The sequence below is a fragment of the Ornithodoros turicata genome, chromosome 8 (genome assembly GCF_037126465.1).
Source record: "Ornithodoros turicata isolate Travis chromosome 8, ASM3712646v1, whole genome shotgun sequence".
NCBI lineage: Eukaryota > Metazoa > Arthropoda > Arachnida > Ixodida > Argasidae > Ornithodoros > Ornithodoros turicata.
The window spans coordinates 13,696,679-13,719,567 of record NC_088208.1 but is presented as its reverse complement, the minus strand read 5'-3'; the positions used below and the strand labels follow the sequence as shown (position 1 = coordinate 13,719,567).

General features: G+C 46.0%; 1 protein-coding gene across 4 annotated transcripts; it reads right to left on the bottom strand.

Annotated features, from left to right (window-relative positions):
* Positions 1-2,168: 2,168 nt before the first annotated feature.
* LOC135366481 (lysozyme-like) lies at positions 2,169-21,324 on the bottom strand. 4 transcript variants are annotated; one of them, XM_064599193.1, is made up of 6 exons: positions 21,297-21,324; positions 12,997-13,138; positions 6,248-6,339; positions 3,533-3,596; positions 3,357-3,432; positions 2,169-2,488 (listed from the first exon to the last, which is right to left on the bottom strand). In XM_064599193.1, exons 2-6 carry the CDS (start codon positions 13,133-13,135, stop codon positions 2,422-2,424), a joined length of 438 nt encoding a protein of 145 aa, XP_064455263.1. In that variant the 5' UTR covers positions 13,136-13,138; positions 21,297-21,324; the 3' UTR covers positions 2,169-2,421. The 4 variants fall into 4 exon arrangements, with proteins under 4 accessions (XP_064455263.1, XP_064455262.1, XP_064455260.1 ...); XM_064599192.1 differs by lacking the exon at positions 21,297-21,324 and adding an exon at positions 20,267-20,354; XM_064599190.1 differs by lacking the exon at positions 21,297-21,324 and adding an exon at positions 20,058-20,190 and having other exon boundaries at positions 12,997-13,135.
* Between the last annotated feature and the right edge of the window lie 1,565 nt (positions 21,325-22,889).

Here is a 22,889-nt window from a genome sequence, read left to right as displayed (position 1 = left end):
CGACGGCTTTCCAAACCTCGCTTTGCCAATCACCATGCAACATTACGCCAGCGTTGGACGGCCGAAAGAGCCGTTGGCCGTTGTCATCCGACCTTTTGCCAAACGTCGGCTATCGGCCATTGCTTGCTTGGGACGTCCTCAAAAACAAACTGATAAATGACGGGCGAACGTCACGGGAAGTTCCGAAGATTTCATTCATTGTTTATTGGTGGGAATTACAGATAGAACCAGACTGTGCAAACATTGTGTTGCTGCAGCACTCGGAGCAAGTGCCTCGGAAATGCTGCATGCAAAACGTACAACATTGCAGCAATGTCCTTTCCTTTATATGTATATGTATATATCCTTTTAATCAACCAGCACGGTTTTAGAAAAAATCGGTCCTGCGCGAGACTCAACTCTTTGAGCTTCTCACAGACCTCCATGACACAACTCACTCTCTCGGCCAAACAGGCACAGTGTTCATTGATTTTAAAAAGGCGTTTGACAAGGTCCCTCACGTTCGCCTTATGCACAGATTAGCTGAGCTCAACTTCGAGTTGTCGATCCTTAAATGGACACGCGCTTTTCTAAGTGACCGGACTCAAGTCAGTCGTTATTGACTCTACCATCTCCCCTCCCGTTCCAGTTAAGTCTGGTGTCCCCCAAGGATCTGTCTCGGGCCCAGTTCTTTTATTAATTTACATCAATGATCTACAGAAGTCAATTTCATCTTCCGTCAGATTATACGCGGACGACTGCGTTCTATATCGCACAATCCAAAGCTCATCTGACTGTCGCTGCCAATAAGAGACTTAGGAGTTCTTTGTCAATGGTGTACCGACTGGCAGATGGAGATCAACACCGAAAAAACTAAAGGTATGTCTTTTACAACTCTACAATCTCCTATATCGTTCGTCCACCGGACATCGGCAATCCCATTGGAAAAAGTCTCTTCTTTTAAATACCTACACTCTTAAAAATGAACTTCACCGCATAGCACGCTCCTAGCCAACCATAATCTCGAATGATATCGTTATCTGCCCTGATTTGTTGAAAACGGTGGGCGTACGCCTTTTTTGTGACACTTATGCTGTTCATAATTCTCACAGAAAAGGCGTACGCCTCCTGTTTTCAACAAATCAGGGCAGATAACGATATCATTCGGGATGATGGTTTGCTAGGAGCGTGCTATGGGATGAAGTTCATTTTTAAGCGTGTGGAAGAATCATATTGAAAACATAACCCTAAAATCCTACCAGTCGTTAGGATTTCTGCGCCGTCACCTCCGTCTTGCCTCACCCGAAGTTAAGTATCTGGAGTACTCCGCCCTTGTGAGGCCGCAACTAGAGTACGCCAGTATTGTTTGGAATTTTGGAATCCTCAACAGTGATATACCTAATCGACAAGCTGGAACACGTACAGAATAAAGCCGCGCGTTTCACCACACGAGAGTACTCTCCTTATTGCAGTGTAAAAGACGTACGCCCTCCTCTCTCCTCGAATCAGAAGCGATAACCCTATCAATCGTGGCAACGGTTGGCCCACAGCGTGCTATGTGGTGAAGTTCTGTTTTTAGAACAGTCTGAATTCCCTCCATAAAAGTAAGAAACACTTAAAGCAAAACCGTGTTACTTTTCAACTTCACCGAAGCTTTATGTTGTGGTTTTGTCGCATTCTACTCAGTGAGCGGAAGTCATCCCCATATCATCGTCATCATGTCTCTTGTCGTGCCCCGGCGGCTTGGAGGCGCCGATTTTAAAAACAAACAAACAAACAAACATGGTTGGTTGGTGGATTCGAAAGATTCGATTCGCAGGCTTGGGCGATGAGATTCGGATTCGCGAATCTCGAATCCCCGCCTAGGATTCGAGGATTCGCGGATTGGCACATCCCTATAGTTTTAGTAGATTATATATGCTATTGCGTTTGCCATATTAAACGTTTGTCGTTTCTTTTGTGCGGAGTCTCTCTTCCTCTGCGGGTGTCCACGTTAGTGTCTCCCATCCCTTTGTGCTCCACCCTCTCCAAAGCCGGGAGGGGTCACAGCACTTCGCCCTCCGAAAGGTTTATCCAGTTACATTTATACTCACTGATGTTTCTCCAGCAAAAGACTCGATCGGTGAAGCTTGAACTGCCCTTGTACAAATGCCAAGTTGCATGAACACGAAACAGTCTAAATTCAGGCGTCTGCTTATGGATGTTATAGCTTTATTTCCGCCTCTTAATTCCCTCAAGCTGAGCGAATCATGCTGAAATTGTTCATCTGAATAAACATGCTGAAACTGAACATCTTGTTCTCATGTTGTCAACAACTTGTCTTGGTATAGGATAGAGTGCAGAACAAGTCATAGCTGTTGTGCACGTGGTCCTATACAAGGCCCTCTCTATAGGCACTGATGAAGGTCTCTTATTCGCGCGTACGAGGATTGCAGTTTTCTTTTATATCTTGCATCCAGCGACGTACCCGCTAAGATTCCTTCCTCGGCAACGGTTTTTCCAAGCAACCCTGTTGTATGAAATCATGTGATTCGTACATGTCATTCATCCTGTCGCACCAGTCTTCAATGGCCATGGAAAGGAATGGTCATTGAACGTGCACCTAGCGCCACCTAGCGTCTAACGTGTCAACTTCCGAAAGAGCATTGAATGCAAAGCTTCCTGACAGGTTAACACACTATACACTTGATGGCGCCACGCGCATGTTCAATACAGAGCCGTTTATAGGGAGAGCTTGGCCATTCTGTGATCTCTTGCCGCCCGGGGATGGGGGAGCCGCCGTGACGTCACAGACGTCATCGCTCCGCCCACTTGACCGGGATGAAAGGCGACCCGCGGCGGCACGGGGGAATTTCAAGGCTGTGCCTCTACTCCAAAATGGCGGAAAGGAAGATTTCAAGGTGAATGCTCTGCTCCAAAATGGTGCCACTGGGCTTGGCGCCGCCCACCCTGTGCCGTCAAATGGCGCGCTTTGGGATAGGCTCCTCCCAATGGCCAAACTCTCCTAATAAACGGCTCTGGTTCAATGCAAAGGCCTGTATTGGAAGAGTTTCGCCACTGGCGTGAGCCTGTTTCAAAGCGCGTCATTTACGTCACACGATGGGCGGTGCCAATGTCGGTACCGCCATTTTAGATCGGGGGGACAGCCTTGAGACATCCCCGGCCGCGGTTCTACTTTCATTTTGGCCAAGTGGGCGGAGCGATGACATGGCTGACGTCACGTCGACCCCCACCTCCGGGCGACAAAAGATCAAAGAATGGCCCAACTCGCCTTATAAACGGCTCTGGCTCAATGACAATTAGTCTCAATGTCCATTGAAGACAGGGGAGCAAGACAAGCACGCCGTGTTACAAAATGAAACCGAATATTAGCCCACCATGCCGAGAATCCATGCCTGGCGTATATCTTCCGAATGCACTTGACGTCGTCAGCGATTTTGTCATCCCTCAGAGCTGCGTCGACATACAAAGAATATTTCACAGTGAGTATCAGAAGGGAGGACTGAATAATCGACGAAGTAATTTACCCTAGAAAATTTTAAATTATTCCTACCAGAACACCTCACTCCGCAGTCATTATGTGGTCCAGGAGGGCTGCACCAGTAGCGGTCGTTGATCTGCAATGTGGAACAGGATTTATTTCGAGCAAATTTCTTCTACACCGTCGTCATCTGTGTCGCGTTGCTTCGAGATGTTTCACAGCATTTACTAACTAAAATATGCAATGTTATAAGCAATGAAAATAATATACACGAATGTTCGTACACACTGATAGAACCCACACATACACACTTACGAATTCTAAAACGAAAAGAGAAAATGGAGAAAATTACGCATACAAGCGCTGAAATAATACGGTTTCCATCTCTGATTTGACATGTGGTTGAAGCCGTATATATATGCTGTTTTTTTTTAGCCTTTATACCATTTTTATTTAAAAAAAAAACAAGCAGCATCGATGCTGATTTTGCAGCTGACTTCTACTGCCAGCCGCTCATCCTCTGGAAGAGAGTATGTAACCACAAGATGACTTATTACCAGAAATTCATTAATTAAGTCTCTAATTAGGGAAATTCGGGCAAAAGCGAGGTAGCACATGGAGAGACAGTCCTCGTCGAAAGCCATTCCACGTTTAAAAAATTCTGAAACCTGAAATTCTGCGTTGAAATATCTATCCGTCCTGAATAAACCTCTACCCGAGAAACGTCATCAGACAGACCGAAACCGAAACAAACCTGACGGGGAGGGCTGGATTCCATAAATCGGCGTCGGTAGATCGACTGAAACCGAAACAGATCGAAAGGAAAGGGAAGGGATGGGTCCCCCCCCCCCCATGAATCTTCGCTTCTAGTAGAACCGAAGGTCGCGTCCCTTTCAGGGAGCATCGCAATCCCCTCACAACCTTGGCTTACAAGTACGTCTTCATTTTTTAGCGACGAGAAATAGGGACACTCGGTTAGACACAGAATAGGAAAGACCAGGTCGCAACTTTCAACCACTTTTACTAGAATGAGAGCAAAATACAAGCCTCTCATCCATACCCTCCCCCTCTTCTTCCAAACCTGAGCGCCGCATACTGCTTCAACCGCCAAACAAAGACGATACCGCTAATCATGAAAGATAACGCCCTTCAGAACACCCGTTCGGAGTTGATAAGATGTTGTTTCTCTGTCAACATCAACTCCGGACGGGTGTTGCAACAACAGCAATAGATCATGACGATAAGGTGGACTGTTTCACCGCGGTGGTGCGGTTACCCCCCCCCCCCCTAACACATACAGTACCCCTACCACACTCTTAAAAATGAACTTCACCGCATAGCACGCTCTTAGCCAACCATAATCTGGAATGATATCGTTATCTGGCCTGATTTGTTGAAAACGGGAGGCGTACGCCTTTTTTGTGACAATTATGAACAGCATAAGTGTCACAAAAAGGCGTACGCCTCTCGTTTTCAACAAATCAGGCCAGACAACGATATCATTCCAGATAATGGTTGGCTAAGAGCGTGCTATGAGGTGAAGTTCATTTTTAGGAGTGCAGCGCTTTTCGAGACAATTCTGCGTAAAGGAACGAAAGGGCCGACTTCAGCTAGAACTGTGCCGACATTCGTCTGGAAAGTCTGTCGCAAAACTTCAGAGAGCACACAGCCGGTTAAAGGATTCGAACCGAACACCTCACACCCTTCAGCGCGACCTTAGCTAAACACCACCAATCAGCGGATGGGAACACTGTCAGAAGCAGTTTATTTCGCTTGCTCGAGTGTTGAGGGCCTTCCTCAGTAGGCGTCTTCAGTAGCTTTGGCAGTGCTTTACGTACGAGCAGCATTGAGGACAGTGTAGCACGTTCAAGAAGCGCTACGGGCGCTACTGAGGACACCACTGAGGAACCTCCTCAACGTTCGTGCAAGTGGGCCCTAATGGCCCTCAAGTACGCGAGGAACTTGACAAATCTGTGCTCAGTTGACAGAAAACACTGGTGATGACAGCAGTGGCCCAATGCCTTTGGTAGTCTATTTGTAGGGAGTGACTTTTTCGGGTTAAATGCCTCTCTCAGATTCGGGGGGTAAAAATCGGGCGCTATTTTGAAATCTGTAATTCAGGGTGAAATCAGACGATAATTGTTGCCTTCGGGTGTTATCGGGTGTTTTTGTTTCTCCTCTCCTCCTCTCTCTTCTTTTCTTTTTTCTTCTTCTTTTTTTGCAGAATCGCGAGCTTCCAGCGGTAATCCCCGAAGGCATAGACAGTGTTGACACACGTGGGTCTATTGCTGGGAACGTAAGTAACCCATTCTTACATGTGCTACGAGTGGCGACCTTTGTTCGTCTTCAGTGGAAATGTCACTTGAGGATTCCATAGTGACTGTAATTCGGGGAGAAATCGGTTTTAACCCGAATTGGACGGAGGTCAGTTCGGGGGGAATAACCGAGCAGAACCGGGCTTAACCTGAAAAATTCATTCCCTACTTATAGACACGCCGCCTTCTGCGAGCGACAACAAATACGGCTTGCCGTGTGCCGAGCTCTCGGGACGCGTTAAGGAACCTTCAGGTGGGCTAAATCCACCCGTAAATCCAACCACTGTGCCATAGCTGATCATGGTCACAGTTGGCTCGCGAAGTAAAGCCACGTATTATTATGCTCTGGTATTGTAGAACTGGAAGCGAACGAAAAAAGTTCTTGAAATTTCTAAAAGGTCTACTAGAAAAGTTCTTCTTGGAAAATGTATGTTCTCCTTCACATTTTGCACCATAATGGCGACGCCCATACCTGAAAGAGTCCGTGGTCCCTACTGCCATCTCTATTCGGACGTCCCAGTGCTCGGGTGTTGTAGTTGCTCTCGTGGCGGGCGATGCAAACCCCTGTCGAAGTTGAATACTAATCTGTAAACTTATCATACTGTCACCATGTCCTGTGTTCAGCGAAACCATCGAATTCGTAGATTCTTTCACTACGCTAACGATGCGTATACGAAGAGGGGAGTCAAGTCCTGTAGATCACATAAACAAAATACAGAAGCCGACACTGAAGATTTTTGTTTAAGTTTAATTTGTACAAGCTTTCGCGTGGAGGTCCACGCTTCCTCAGGTACAAAGTGAAGTGGTGACACACATAAGTATATATAGTATAGACATATACACTGCTGTACAAAGAAAGGGAAAAGGAAAGGAGATATGGTGCCACATGTCTGTGTACAATGAATAGCTGGGCAGACGGATAGGTGACCTCTAACCGTTTAAGAACAGTAAAAGGTGTTGTTGTGAACAAAAAGGCTCGCCAACCCAGTTTCGCGGAAGGGGGGTCAGGAGTATGGGAAACGAGTTGCCCAGAATGGACAAAAGGGAAGGTTACGGATTATCTAACGGAGTACCAGACGATGACAGAAAGTGGGGATTCAAGAATTGTGCACAAATAAATATAGATATATAGCTACTAAATTTACATAAGCGGATATAACGAGCCAGGACTAAGATTCAGACCATTTGGTGTGAGACACTTAAATTGCGAAATTAAGTAGGACTCTCTATTCTTACGTTTAATGTCGGTGCGGAACCCAGATTCTAGCAATATTGCTAGAATAGCAATATATTGCTAGCAATATATTATAATATATTATAGCAATATATTGCTAGCAATATTGCTAGAATAGCAATATATGTCGGTGCGGAACCCAGATTCTAGCAATATTGCTAGAATAGCAATATATTGCTAGCAATATATTATAATATATTATAGCAATATATTGCTAGCAATATTGCTAGAATAGCAATATATTGCTAGAATCTGGGTTCCGCACCGACATTAAACGTAAGAATAGAGAGTCCTACTTAATTTCGCAATTTAAGTGTCTCACACCAAATGGTCTGAATCTTAGTCCTGGCTCGTTATATCCGCTTATGTAAATTTAGTAGCTATATATCTATATTTATTTGTGCACAATTCTTGAATCCCCACTTTCAGTCATCGTCTGGTACTCCGTTAGATAATCCGTAACCTTCCCTTTTGTCCATTCTGGGCAACTCGTTTCCCATACTCCTGACCCCCCTTCCGCGAAACTGGGTTGGCGAGCCTTTTTGTTCACAACAACACCTTTTACTGTTCTTAAATGGTTAGAGGTCACCTATCCGTCTGCCCAGCTATTCATTGTACACAGACATGTGGCACCATATCTCCTTTCCTTTTCCCTTTCTTTGTGCAGCAGTGTATATGTCTATACTATATATACTTATGTGTGTCACCACTTCACTTTGTACCTGAGGAAGCGTGGACCTCCACGCGAAAGCTTGTACAAATTAAACTTAAACAAAAATCTTCAGTGTCGGCTTCTGTATTTTGTCTACGCTAACGAGAGAAAACAGATGCAGAAGAGTGATAAAAAGAAGAAACCAACAACAACAACGACGATAATAATGTCGGAAGCCCCTCCAAGAAAATTATGAACGAATGTCACAGCCGTAGGCAATAGACCAGAGCGTATAAAGGGACATTGACCTATTGCGCACCTGGGCTGCAGGAAGACTGCTTCTCCACTTTCGGTTTACACTTACTGCCAGGGTTACCCGATACCGCATCACGTGCTTCACGTCACCTGATGGTGTCCCGTCAAATTCGCGAGTCAAAAATCGCGACCGTCAAAACCGCGAGTCAAAAATCGCGACAAGTCAAAATCTCGACGCGTCAAAATCGCGACACGTCAAAATCGCGACACGTCAAAATCGCGACACGTCAAAATCGCGACACGTCAAAATCGCGACACGTCAAAATCGCGACACGTCAAAATCGCGACACGTCAAAATCGCGAGATGTCAAAATCGCGATACGTGAATATCGCGACACGCGGCGGTGTACGGACATCTCGGACATTTTAGAGTTTTTTTCTTGTGTTTTCTTTACTTTTTCTTGTTTTTCTAGTGCATCCTGGGCCGTATTTCACACGTTGGGGAGTGGGTCAGTTCATGTAGAGTATGCACCCGCCGAGACTGACCAAGGTTAGGTCAGGAGAGCCTTTTATGTATCTCACACGTTGGGGAGTGGGTCAGTTCATGTAGAGTATGCACCCGCCGAGACTGACCAAGGTTAGGTCAGGAGAGCCTTTTATGTATCTCACACGTTGGGGAGTGGGTCAGTTCATGTAGAGTATGCACCCGCCGAGACTGACCAAGGTTAGGTCAGGAGAGCCTTTTATGTATCTCACACGTTGGGGAGTGGGTCAGTTCATGTAGAGTATGCACCCGCCGAGACTGACCAAGGTTAGGTCAGGAGAGCCTTTTATGTATCTCACACGTTGGGGAGTGGGTCAGTTCATGTAGAGTATGCACCCGCCGAGACTGACCAAGGTTAGGTCAGGAGAGCCTTTTATGTATCTCACACGTTGGGGAGTGGGTCAGTTCATGTAGAGTATGCACCCGCCGAGACTGACCAAGGTTAGGTCAGGAGAGCCTTTTATGTATCTCACACGTTGGGGAGTGGGTCAGTTCATGTAGAGTATGCACCCGCCGAGACTGACCAAGGTTAGGTCAGGAGAGCCTTTTATGTATCTCACACGTTGGGGAGTGGGTCAGTTCATGTAGAGTATGCACCCGCCGAGACTGACCAAGGTTAGGTCAGGAGAGCCTTTTATGTATCTCACACGTTGGGGAGTGGGTCAGTTCATGTAGAGTATGCACCCGCCGAGACTGACCAAGGTTAGGTCAGGAGAGCCTTTTATGTATCTCACACGTTGGGGAGTGGGTCAGTTCATGTAGAGTATGCACCCGCCGAGACTGACCAAGGTTAGGTCAGGAGAGCCTTTTATGTATCTCACACGTTGGGGAGTGGGTCAGTTCATGTAGAGTATGCACCCGCCGAGACTGACCAAGGTTAGGTCAGGAGAGCCTTTTATGTATCTCACACGTTGGGGAGTGGGTCAGTTCATGTAGAGTATGCACCCGCCGAGACTGACCAAGGTTAGGTCAGGAGAGCCTTTTATGTATCTCACACGTTGGGGAGTGGGTCAGTTCATGTAGAGTATGCACCCGCCGAGACTGACCAAGGTTAGGTCAGGAGAGCCTTTTATGTATCTCACACGTTGGGGAGTGGGTCAGTTCATGTAGAGTATGCACCCGCCGAGACTGACCAAGGTTAGGTCAGGAGAGCCTTTTATGTATCTCACACGTTGGGGAGTGGGTCAGTTCATGTAGAGTATGCACCCGCCGAGACTGACCAAGGTTAGGTCAGGAGAGCCTTTTATGTATCTCACACGTTGGGGAGTGGGTCAGTTCATGTAGAGTATGCACCCGCCGAGACTGACCAAGGTTAGGTCAGGAGAGCCTTTTATGTATCTCACACGTTGGGGAGTGGGTCAGTTCATGTAGAGTATGCACCCGCCGAGACTGACCAAGGTTAGGTCAGGAGAGCCTTTTATGTATCTCACACGTTGGGGAGTGGGTCAGTTCATGTAGAGTATGCACCCGCCGAGACTGACCAAGGTTAGGTCAGGAGAGCCTTTTATGTATCTCACACGTTGGGGAGTGGGTCAGTTCATGTAGAGTATGCACCCGCCGAGACTGACCAAGGTTAGGTCAGGAGAGCCTTTTATGTATCTCACACGTTGGGGAGTGGGTCAGTTCATGTAGAGTATGCACCCGCCGAGACTGACCAAGGTTAGGTCAGGAGAGCCTTTTATGTATCTCACACGTTGGGGAGTGGGTCAGTTCATGTAGAGTATGCACCCGCCGAGACTGACCAAGGTTAGGTCAGGAGAGCCTTTTATGTATCTCACACGTTGGGGAGTGGGTCAGTTCATGTAGAGTATGCACCCGCCGAGACTGACCAAGGTTAGGTCAGGAGAGCCTTTTATGTATCTCACACGTTGGGGAGTGGGTCAGTTCATGTAGAGTATGCACCCGCCGAGACTGACCAAGGTTAGGTCAGGAGAGCCTTTTATGTATCTCACACGTTGGGGAGTGGGTCAGTTCATGTAGAGTATGCACCCGCCGAGACTGACCAAGGTTAGGTCAGGAGAGCCTTTTATGTATCTCACACGTTGGGGAGTGGGTCAGTTCATGTAGAGTATGCACCCGCCGAGACTGACCAAGGTTAGGTCAGGAGAGCCTTTTATGTATCTCACACGTTGGGGAGTGGGTCAGTTCATGTAGAGTATGCACCCGCCGAGACTGACCAAGGTTAGGTCAGGAGAGCCTTTTATGTATCTCACACGTTGGGGAGTGGGTCAGTTCATGTAGAGTATGCACCCGCCGAGACTGACCAAGGTTAGGTCAGGAGAGCCTTTTATGTATCTCACACGTTGGGGAGTGGGTCAGTTCATGTAGAGTATGCACCCGCCGAGACTGACCAAGGTTAGGTCAGGAGAGCCTTTTATGTATCTCACACGTTGGGGAGTGGGTCAGTTCATGTAGAGTATGCACCCGCCGAGACTGACCAAGGTTAGGTCAGGAGAGCCTTTTATGTATCTCACACGTTGGGGAGTGGGTCAGTTCATGTAGAGTATGCACCCGCCGAGACTGACCAAGGTTAGGTCAGGAGAGCCTTTTATGTATCTCACACGTTGGGGAGTGGGTCAGTTCATGTAGAGTATGCACCCGCCGAGACTGACCAAGGTTAGGTCAGGAGAGCCTTTTATGTATCTCACACGTTGGGGAGTGGGTCAGTTCATGTAGAGTATGCACCCGCCGAGACTGACCAAGGTTAGGTCAGGAGAGCCTTTTATGTATCTCACACGTTGGGGAGTGGGTCAGTTCATGTAGAGTATGCACCCGCCGAGACTGACCAAGGTTAGGTCAGGAGAGCCTTTTATGTATCTCACACGTTGGGGAGTGGGTCAGTTCATGTAGAGTATGCACCCGTCGAGACTGACCAAGGTTAGGCCAGGACAGCCTTTTACGTCTCACAGGCTGCATGACGGAGAACAAAGAGGTAATTAAATCCCATTGATGGCCCAGGATGCGATATTCACGTATCGCGATTTTGACATCTCGCGATTTTGACGTGTCGCGATTTTGACGTGTCGCGATTTTGACGTGTCGCGATTTTGACGTGTCGCGATTTTTGACTCGCGGTTTTGACATAGAACCTCACCTGATAGATCACGAGGGTGCCCGTTGCCGAAAGCACCTGCCGATTTGTTTAGTCTTGTCCTTTTTGGTTCGTGTGTTCTTGTTATATCATAACGCGGGAACCCTTGCTGAGTCAGTCGAGTTCTGGGCGCCGACTCATTAAGACGCAAGTGCGGCGTCTTTTCTGTAGCAGTGGATTGGTTCCACTAAGTAGTTAATGTCGTGACACTGAATAAACCAGTTATCAGGTTGACAGCAGCCCCGGGCGCCCTCGCCAGAGAGGGCGTCGAATGGCAGACCCTGGCAGGTCTGTTGGACAGGATAAAGCGGGAACGAAGAAACTTTGAATTTACTATCTCGGCAGTGCAAATAAGTGTTTCCATTTCTTTGTTTACAGAGCTCCTGACGGCAGTGGGAGCCGTGGGCGCAAACTTGCCTCGCTACGGCTGTGCTTGCACCAACAAAATACGTTCAGCGAATGATTTTATCCCAACCAGGAAACGTCGGCCAGCGCCAAGGTCACATGAACTCGAAATGGTGTTGCGTATGTGACGATGGGGCCGCAAGACATGATTCGATCATTTAAAGGAGTTGTGAAACCATTTCCAAACCTTTGAAGAAATAACGTTGTAACAGAAAACGGTTGGCTGATTGATATTCATTTATGCCTGCTAAACATGCACATCAAAACGCTATATGTCTGCGATCACGCGTAACGAAGCTATTGCACTCAGAAGGTCGCGAGCTGAGCGAACGGGGGGTTCCCGCTTAAGAATAAAAACTTCAAGAATAAACCGTTTAAAAATACACGGTTAAAATATATCTCCTAAAATAAACCGCTTACTATCCCCGCTTAGAGATCACCGTTTAATAATCCACCATTAAAAATAAACTTTCAAACGTCCTTCACCATCTAGCACGGAGGCGGATTGATTGCAATTTGCGCCGGGTTAGATCATGTTATGTTAGTTTACTTTTGGTTTCGGTTAGTTTGGGATAGTTTAGGCTAATTTGGTCCTGTGAAGTTAGTTTAAGCCCCTTGCTTGCAGTTCGCCTTGATTGGGGCCATACCACATGACTCTAGCAACTAGCAACTGTAGGATGGATTTGGGGGGATTCTGAAACGATTTATTTTTAACCTTGGATTCCTCAGCGCTTTTATTTAAACGAGGATATTTCGAGAATTATTTTTGTGCGTTGATTTTTAAGCGTATATCCTGGGAGATATATTTTTTAACAGTGGATACTTACGCGTTTATTTTTGAAATATTTTTAATGGTTTCAAACGGGATACACCCATTTATCCAAACTTCTCGCTAGTGCGAAGAGACGAGCTCAAGAAGAGACAAGACCTTTGACGCGTCCTTTATTCAACGCAACTAGAGGCGAAATAGCGAAATATGACGTTTTCAATTTTATGAATCCGATTGGGATTTGATTGTATGTACGATAAGGTGCACTTACAGTTGGCTATCTGGTTTCTTGGAATTCCTCTGCTTTTCAGTTCTTGCGCAAGCGCGCATCTCTTGTAGACTTTTGCTTCCACGATGCTAACTGCCACCAAGAGGACTACGAGGCATGCGACGGGCCGGTTTGCGGACATCTGAGCAAGAAAGCCACGTATTGGTGACACACATGCACTCTTGGAACAGAACTTCACAACGCGGCAGGGTGAAGGTGAATCGTTTCACAGAATGTTACCACGGTGATGATACTAGCCGCGGTCACACGAACACGGCAGAGACGGGTCGAGCTGGTTTATCGCAGCAACTCCTTTCCCATCAGGACGCGACATCCGATCTTCGATCTACACACTTAAAAATTAACTTCACCGCATAGCACGCTCCTGGCCAGCCATCAGCTCGTTACCTGACTTCATCTGTTGAAAACGGGAGGCGTCGACGTTTTCAACAAATCAGGGGCGAGAACGTTGTCATTCAGAATGATGGTTGGCTAGGAGCGTGCTATGTGATGAAACTCATGTTTAAGATTGCACGAGCGTGCTCTGCGGTGAAGTTCATTTCTGAGAGTGTAGAGAGGATTGATGTGAGAAGCTGCGATAAGTCAAATCGACCCGTTTCTGTCTGGTTCATGTAACCGCGGCTAATGTTACCCTCCTGATCTGTGGAAAGCGTGCACTCTAAAAAACACAACTTCACCGCATAGCACGCCGTGTGCCGACCACTGCGAAGAATGATAAAATTATCGCTTTTGATTCGAAGAGAGAGGTGGGCGTACGCCTTTTTGTGGCAAGTTGGATATATGAAAATTGCCACAAAAAGGCGTACGGCCACCTCTCTCCCTTCGAATCAGAAGCGATAAAAGCCTATCATTCCTCGCAATGGTTGGCGCACAACGTGCTATGCGGTGAAGTTGTGTTTTTAGAGTGTGGGACGTTCGACTTTTAGTGACAATTAACGTAAGCACACACTCTTAAAACGGAACTTCATCGCAAAGCACAATGTGCGCCAACCATAGCCACGAATGATAGGGTTACAGCTCTATTCTGATTACAAGGCGGAGAGAGAGGGGGGGGGGGCGTACGCCTTTTGTGGCGATATGGGATATATTGTAATTGCCACAAAAAAGCCGTACGCCCCCAATCCGTCTTCTATTCAGAAGCGACAACTATATCATTCATGGCAAATAATGACTGGCGCACAGCGTGCTACGTGGTGAAGTTCTGCATTTAGAGTGCATCAATGCCGAAAAAAAAAAGTGCGCTCTTCTCGCGTCTTTCGTCTCAAGTGTCTTTCAACGAAATCAGGGGAGAGTATGATGTTATTGGGAATGACGGTCGGCGTGGAGCGCCTCATGCGGTGACGTTCTGTTATTCTACGAACAAGTACAGTGCTGGACAAAAGTTTACGGAACACGCTCTGCTTCATTCCTTCCTCAGAGGCGGACCTACAGACATGTGCCTATCCGGGTATTCACACGAGCGACATTCCCCGCAGAAGCGAAAGACGCGAAAAACGTCATAGCTTTCTGAGCGCGAGCGCTCAACGTACACTGCTCACGTACACTGCTAACCGTGGGGAATATCCTGCGACACAGCCACAAGATATTCCGTAGCAGACGACAGGAAAGACGATGACGGTGTCGTCTGCTAAGTGCGCAGTTTTACGCCACTCCCGATATTCCACACCGTGTAAATGCTCAGCATAACACGGGACGGAACTTCGTCTCTGTGAGCAGTGTTCTCGCTTTCTTCCACTAGAATCTTCCATAAGGATGTCGTCGGCGTGAATACACAGTATAGGTAACCGAGTCACCTGTTTGCAAGTCCGTTAGGGTCCCATTTGCTGCTAGCGCATCACTCTGAGCGCTGCTCTGAGGAAGGAATGCGCCGGAGCGTGTGTTCTGTAAATTTTTGTCCAGCACTGTATCATTGAGAAACGAGAATGATGTCGTATCAAGATTTCATGAGCAAAAACGCGCAGTAAAAGCACTCTTAGCCTTTCTTAACATTACAAAAGTGCGCATGCAGAATAACAATAACAGGAAGGTTGACAATTACCTTGTGTGATGCGCGTAGACCTGTGGTTCGCGTTCATGTAACGGACCCCTATGTGTGTACATATATACTATCGAACAGCGGGAAGGAAGTGAAGCTCAGACGTAAGTGGAAAACACCAGACATTGCACGTGCCGAGCGACACAAAGGGATTTCCGCCGGAACGCGTCTCGGACGACTTGTCAAAAAGGGGGCTCTCATATCAGGGTGAAAATCTGTCACAACGTTATCCTGCGTAGTTATTTCGAAAACAAGAGGATAAAGCATTTTTCAACGTGTGAGCGTCTATACATTCTAAAAACTGAACTTCACCGCATAGCACACTCTGCGCCAACCATTGCCACGAATGATAGGGTTATCGCTTCTGATTTGAAGATAGAGCGAGAGGCGTAGGCCTTATTGTGTCAGTTATCTTTTATCCAAATTGACACAAAAAGGCGTGTGCCCTCCCTCTCTATTCGAGTCAGAAGCGACAACCCTACACTCTAAAAACAGAACTTCACCGCATAGCACGCTGGGCGCCACCCATTGCCAAGAATAATAGAGTTATCGCTCCTGATCCGAAGAGAAAGGTGCGCGTACGCCTTTTTATGGCAATTATCATATATCCAAATTGTCACAAAAAGGCGTACGCCCACCTCTCCCTTCGAATCAGATTCGATAACCCTGTCATTCTTGGCAATGGTTGGCACAGAGCGTGCTATGCGGTGAAGTTCTGTTTTTAGAGTGTGCACTCATAGAAATGAAGTTCTGCCCTGATCTGTTGAAAACGCCCTTTTTTGTGACAATTATGAACAGCATAAGGATCACATATCAAGTGTACGCCTCCCGTTTTCAACAAATCAGGGCAGATAACTGTATCATCTGATATGATGGTCGGCTATAGGGGCGTGCTACGCGGTGAAGTCCATTTCTAGGAGTGTAAGATGCTCACCAATGGTTTTCCCACGATTTTCGTCTCGGGGGAGGAAGGGCTGCTACAACTTTTCTAGCGCGTTTTTGCCTTCGTGGCATTTTTTTTTATTTTTTATTTTATTTCAGTGACAACATAAAAGTGATACATTTAAGGCTGAAAGGCCATTCGGATCATATAGCCGAAGCTAGTGCGATCCGTAGAAACGTGTCAAACAAATATATGACAGCAGTATACACTGAACCCCCAATACTGCTACACTAAAAATATGCGAGTCACAAAAATCCTAAACAGTGTTATCTATGTTGATTCAAGACCAGTACTGTGAAGTAAGTGCCTATGTAATGCTGATTTAAAGTTCCTAGATGAAACAACAACAACAACTTTATTTTCGGCCTTGGAGAGTGGGGAGTTTCATCGCAACAGGCGATACTCTACCCCAGTGCTTGGTGGAATGGGGGGAATAAAATAACGAGCTAGATCCTAGATGAAATTACAGATAGTGGTAAGGAATTCCACTTAATTACGTCCTGGTATTGTAAAGTACGCATCCCATGCTCATTCGCTTGTTGTTGTACTAAGAGATGATGCCCTAACACGGAGCGGCTGCTGCGAGTTACAGAGGAAAAATGAAGATCTAGAGCTATCCCTTCAGTAATAATACATTTCCTTATCATCAATACAGTCCTTTCAAAACACAATGTGTTAAATGGCAGAATGCGCAGTGTTTCATACAAAGCTAGACATGATTGCCTAGGATGTGCATTAAATATTGTGCGAATTATACGGTTTTGAAGAAGTTCAATGGGTCTTAAGTAAGTTTTATAAGTGTGCTCCCATGATTCAACGCAATATAAGAGGTGACATTGGACTAATGAGAAATACAGAATTCTTAAGACAGCCAGAGGGAAGATTTTGCTCACCCTGTACAAAGCGCCACACGCTTGAGATAACTTAGAACATACTTGTGAAATATGTGCATGGCTTCCAGTTAAGATGGAAGTCTAGCACAACACCCAGGTACTTAATACTATTAAGGCGTTCGATGGGTAAGCCCTTGATGATAATATTAAATTTTGATAAGTCAACACTTTTACGATGCGAACAAAATACTATGTATTTTGTCTTCGATATATTTAACTCAAGGGCATTGTTTTCTAACCATTCGAGAAGCAATGGCATAAAAGAATCAATGTTGGTTCGAATTGTATCTATACATTTGCTAGTAAAAAACAACGCCGTATCATCAGCATACATAATGCAATTTGAAGACGTTCCAGTAGGAAAGTCATTTACGTACAAAATAAAGAACAAAGGTCCCAGGGCCGAGCCCTGGGGGACGCCAGTATGTATTGGGAGTGACGAAGAGTGGTGCCCGGCAATAGATGCAGTTTGTGTTCTATACCATACCATACCATACCATACCATACCATATTTAGACAATTTAGCGAGGAGGATATTGTGTTGAACTGTATCAAAGGCCTTCTTCAAGTCTAAAAAAATGCCAACACAGTATTCACCTCTATTAATAGTACTGTTGATAATTTCAGTTGCTGAAAGTACAGCAGTAGCTGTGGACCTCGACCTGCGAAACCCATGTTGGTTTGGGCTGATTATATCGTGTTTTTCAAAGAAAGTTGTCAATCTAGAGGACAGTACTTTTTCGAAAATTATGTTAAGAGCGCTTAACACGGAGATTGGGCGGTAATTAGTTAAATTATTATAGTCGCCATTTTTATATACTGGTACCACTCTAGCACTTTTCAAGATAGCTGGATAGCGAGCCTCAGCAATAGATGAATTAAAGACTGTAGCCAGCACCGGACATAGGATATCTCTATTCTGCCGTATTACCTTCATAGTGATATTGTCACTGCCAGGCGAAGTATTATCAGAGCACTTATTTATAGCCTCGACAATATCGTCACATGTAACACCGAACAGTGCAAACGTATTCTCATTGTCATTATGAGTGTGACCTGGGACACAGCCAATGTAGTTTCCAGGTGAAGGAGCCCAAGTTAAGAAAGAACCCATTAAAGTGCTCGCACAATAAGGTCAGATCATCAGTCGTCGTAGGCAGTACTTGCTTTGGTAATTTCTTTCCCATAGCCTCATTTATAATCCGTCATACTAGACGGGGATTACTGCTTGTCCGTATTAACGGACAGTAATATTCACGTTTACGTTCTCGGATCATCTTAACCGAGATATTACGATAATAACTTAATTTATTTTTGAAGTGCTGATTTTGATTATCGCGTTTGAACTTAGGTGCCCAATAATTTTTTTCTCTCAAAATTTCCAAGATTGGAGCTGTCATCCACGGGCATAACGGCCTATCGTAATAACCAGCGCGTGTGTAAACACTAGCCTAATTTATTGCTTTTTGAATTAGTCAGACGACAGACTGGCATATGTCATCAGCATTACCCTCATGCTGAGTATGGCTAAAAAATCCGACAATTTTCTCTCGTAACAGAGAGTAATTAATCCGTCGAGAGGGTTTTACTGGAACGCGTGAAGGTGCGGTTATGGTAACAGGGATTAAAGTGCTCACAGGAAAGTGATCGGTAATTAATTCCTCCACAACTTCAGCGTAGTTCTCGCTATTATTATCGTCAGATATAATATAGTCAATTAAAGTGGCAGACCCTGAGACTACGCGAGTGGGCGCTGCAACTAAGTTTCTGTACCCGTATGAACTTAATAATAAACGGAATGCATTACAAGACCCCACATCTAACCAATCAATATTAAGGTCACCACAAATGTACGTGCGGTTCCCGCTAGGGGTGAACCCGGCCAAATAGCTCCTCAACTTGTTCAAGGAAATGGTTGACATTTAGGCTGGGAGACTTGTAAATAACTCCCACTACAATTTTGTTCAGTAATTGTATAAACAGAGCCTCACAGCCGTTATTGATGTTGAAATTAAGTTCTGTACAAACTGAATAACTAAGAGTGTTCTTCACATAAATCCCGACTCTCAGTTGTCTCGCGACGTAAACACCCAATTATTATTATTAAATCCCGACTCCACCACCTCGTGTTTTCCGGGACACTCCAACAAAGGAATAACCATAGGAAGTGCATAATGTTCATTTTCGTATAGCCAAGTTTCAGTCACACAAAGAATATCACATGGATACGAACTCAAAAAACAAGATAGCAAGTCAATATTAGCCCGTAGGCTTCTGATATTGACATGAGATAGTCTAATATGCGAGGCAGTCATTGCAATCAAGCACGCGGAGATTCGGCGTCGTAGAGTCAGTTTATCAACGCCAGATCACCTTCTCCTTTGATAATGAATGCCTTAGCATTATCTGACTTGCGTGCAAAGATAGTGCCTCGTTTAACCCATACGTATCGCCAGTTGTATTGTTTTTTTCCTTTGTATCGCCTGCCCTAGCAACTTTTTGTAGTAGGGGCAGAGATGTTCGTTCACATAGATAGGAGAGTTAACTTCAAGCCCCAGCGCATTTGTTGTGGGTCGTTTCCGCCGGGCAGACGACAAGATACTGTCTCTTTTTGTGCGACTGACAAATTTACAAACAATATTTGGCCTTTCCAGGTCTGACGAAGGCACACGATGGGCAACATCAATATCATCAGAAGATAGAGGTACCTCAAGATAGGAGGTCATTGTTTGGATCAACGACAATACTGATTCATTGGATCGAAGAGGAACTCCTTTTATCTCAATGTTATTACTACGGGTGTATTGCTGCAGCTCATAAAGTTCATTCTGGTTTCTATCCAGTTCACGTTTCATTTTCTTTACTTCCATTTTCAGATCTTTGTTTTCTTCTGCAACCTTGTGAACGGTTACCGCCATTTCTGATAGGTCATTCTTAAATTTGTCAAAAGCTGAACTCATAAATTCAATTGAGAGTTTGATGTCGTCCATATCCTTGCGTAAGGCAGGCAGCGCGTCGAGTTTGGCCGACATCTCTGTGAGTAGTTTGTCGATTTTCGTGCTCATGTTTGCAAAAGATCGGTACAAAATTGCGCAGATACCACAAATTGATCAGGTCAGCGGCAGCGAGAATGAGGAGGAGAAAATAGAATTCAGTTCAATTGGCCTCTCACCTGTAACAACAGGCAATATCCCAAGTAAGTAGAATTGATTCGCAACAAGGGCCGCCGCTGACTGATGCTCCGGACGAGAGTTCAAAGTCTTTTAAGCAGTGCGCCAGGACGTTTTGCCGAGAGATGGCGTATCGGCGTGGTTCGAGGCAGGAATGATGCACGTGTTGACAACTGGTTTGCTTGCAGATAACAATAGACGATGTGATCTGTAACAACAGGCAATATCCCAAGTAAGTACAATTGATTCGCAACAAGGGCTGCCGCTGACTGATGCTCCGGACGAGAGTTCAAAGTCTTTTAAGCAGTGCGCCAGGACGTTTTGCCGAGAGATGGCGTATCGGCGTGGTTCGAGGCAGGAATGATGCACGTGTTGACAACTGGTTTGCTTGCAGATAACAATAGACGATGTGATCTGTAACAACAGGCAATATCCCAAGTAAGTACAATTGATTCGCAACAAGGGCTGCCGCTGACTGATGCTCCGGACGAGAGTTCAAAGTCTTTTAAGCAGTGCGCCAGGACGTTTTGCCGAGAGATGGCGTATCGGCGTGGTTCGAGGCAGGAATGATGCACGTGTTGACAACTGGTTTGCTTGCAGATAACAATAGACGATGTGATCTGTAACAACAGGCAATATCCCAAGTAAGTACAATTGATTCGCAACAAGGGCTGTCGCTGACTGATGCTCCGGACGAGAGTTCAAAGTCTTTTAAGCAGTGCGCCAGGACGTTTTGCCGAGAGATGGCGTATCGGCGTGGTTCGAGGCAGGAATGATGCACGTGTTGACAACTGGTTTGCTTGCAGATAACAATAGACGATGTGATCTGTAACAACAGGCAATATCCCAAGTAAGTACAATTGATTCGCAACAAGGGCTGTCGCTGACTGATGCTCCGGACGAGAGTTCAAAGTCTTTTAAGCAGTGCGCCAGGACGTTTTGCCGAGAGATGGCGTATCGGCGTGGTTCGAGGCAGGAATGATGCACGTGTTGACAACTGGTTTGCTTGCAGATAACAATAGACGATGTGATCTGTAACAACAGGCAATATCCCAAGTAAGTACAATTGATTCGCAACAAGGGCTGTCGCTGACTGATGCTCCGGACGAGAGTTCAAAGTCTTTTAAGCAGTGCGCCAGGACGTTTTGCCGAGAGATGGCGTATCGGCGTGGTTCGAGGCAGGAATGATGCACGTGTTGACAACTGGTTTGCTTGCAGATAACAATAGACGATGTGATCTGTAACAACAGGCAATATCCCAAGTAAGTAGAATTGATTCGCAACAAGGGCTGCCGCTGACTGATGCTCCGGACGAGAGTTCAAAGTCTTTTAAGCAGTGCGCCAGGACGTTTTGCCGAGAGATGGCGTATCGGCGTGGTTCGAGGCAGGAATGATGCACGTGTTGACAACTGGTTTGCTTGCAGATAACAATAGACGATGTGATCTGTAACAACAGGCAATATCCCAAGTAAGTACAATTGATTCGCAACAAGGGCTGCCGCTGACTGATGCTCCGGACGAGAGTTCAAAGTCTTTTAAGCAGTGCGCCAGGACGTTTTGCCGAGAGATGGCGTATCGGCGTGGTTCGAGGCAGGAATGATGCACGTGTTGACAACTGGTTTGCTTGCAGATAACAATAGACGATGTGATCTGTAACAACAGGCAATATCCCAAGTAAGTACAATTGATTCGCAACAAGGGCTGTCGCTGACTGATGCTCCGGACGAGAGTTCAAAGTCTTTTAAGCAGTGCGCCAGGACGTTTTGCCGAGAGATGGCGTATCGGCGTGGTTCGAGGCAGGAATGATGCACGTGTTGACAACTGGTTTGCTTGCAGATAACAATAGACGATGTGATCTGTAACAACAGGCAATATCCCAAGTAAGTACAATTGATTCGCAACAAGGGCTGCCGCTGACTGATCTTGGGGGCCCTAGGAAGGTGTGGGCAGTGCGACAGTGTGTTGCCCAATTAATTTTCACTCGTGGAATTTTTAATTACGAAAGACAGAAATTCGGTTCTGTGAAAAGGCCTGTCCTCTTTGGTAGACTGGCGCCCTTACCGTTTTCAGAAAAAGGATACCGCCAATAACGTAGCGCGACGAAGTGGCCCCGAAAAATAAAATAAAATAAATGAATAAAAACAAAGAAATAAAACCGCGGTTTGGAGGCCATTTTGTCGACCTTCTTAACGACGTGCTTTTCTATTGTCTTTAGGTGGTGGTGGTGGTGGTGGTGAAAGGGCTTGCCGTTGTCGGCCTCACGTATGTGGGCAACGTCACGACTCACGCCCTGGGGAAATGTGCGTCCTGGGCCGACTTCTAGGCGAACTGTGCCGACATATGTCTGAAAGCGTCTGAGGAAAACCCAGGAAAAACCCCAGACAGCACAGCCGGCACCGGGATTCGAACCCGGGTACCTCCCAGTCCCGGTGCCTCTTGTCTTAAGGCAAGGGACACAAAAGAAGCCAATCGCATATCGGCAATTGTTGTGATTGAAAAAAAAAAAGAGAAGAAGAAGAAGAAAACATTTCCCTGTTAAAAAAAGGGAATTGTGAACAGAGTGGTGCGTAGATACCTTGTTCTACAACGACGAAGAACTACACTCTTAAAAATGAACTTCGCCGCATATCACGCTCTTAGACAACCATAATCTCGAATGATAATCTTTATCTGCCCTGCTTTGTTCAGAACGGGGGGCGTACGCCTTTTTTGTGACACTTATGCTGTTCACAATAATAATTGTCCCAAACAAGGCGTACGCCTCCCGCTTTCAACAAATCCGGGCAGATAACGATATCAATCGAGATGATGGTTGGGTATAGGAGCGTGCTATG

Excerpts from the sequence above, each read along its gene's own strand:
- LOC135366481 (XM_064599193.1), bottom strand. The coding sequence starts at position 13,135 with ATGTCCGCAAACCGGCCCGTCGCATGCCTCGTAGTCCTCTTGGTGGCA. Across the intron at positions 6,340-12,996 it reads AAGAAACCAGATAGCCAACT|GGGTTTGCATCGCCCGCCAC; the intron begins GTAAGTGCACCT and ends CAACTTCGACAG. Across the intron at positions 3,597-6,247 it reads GGGACCACGGACTCTTTCAG|ATCAACGACCGCTACTGGTG; the intron begins GTATGGGCGTCG and ends TCCACATTGCAG.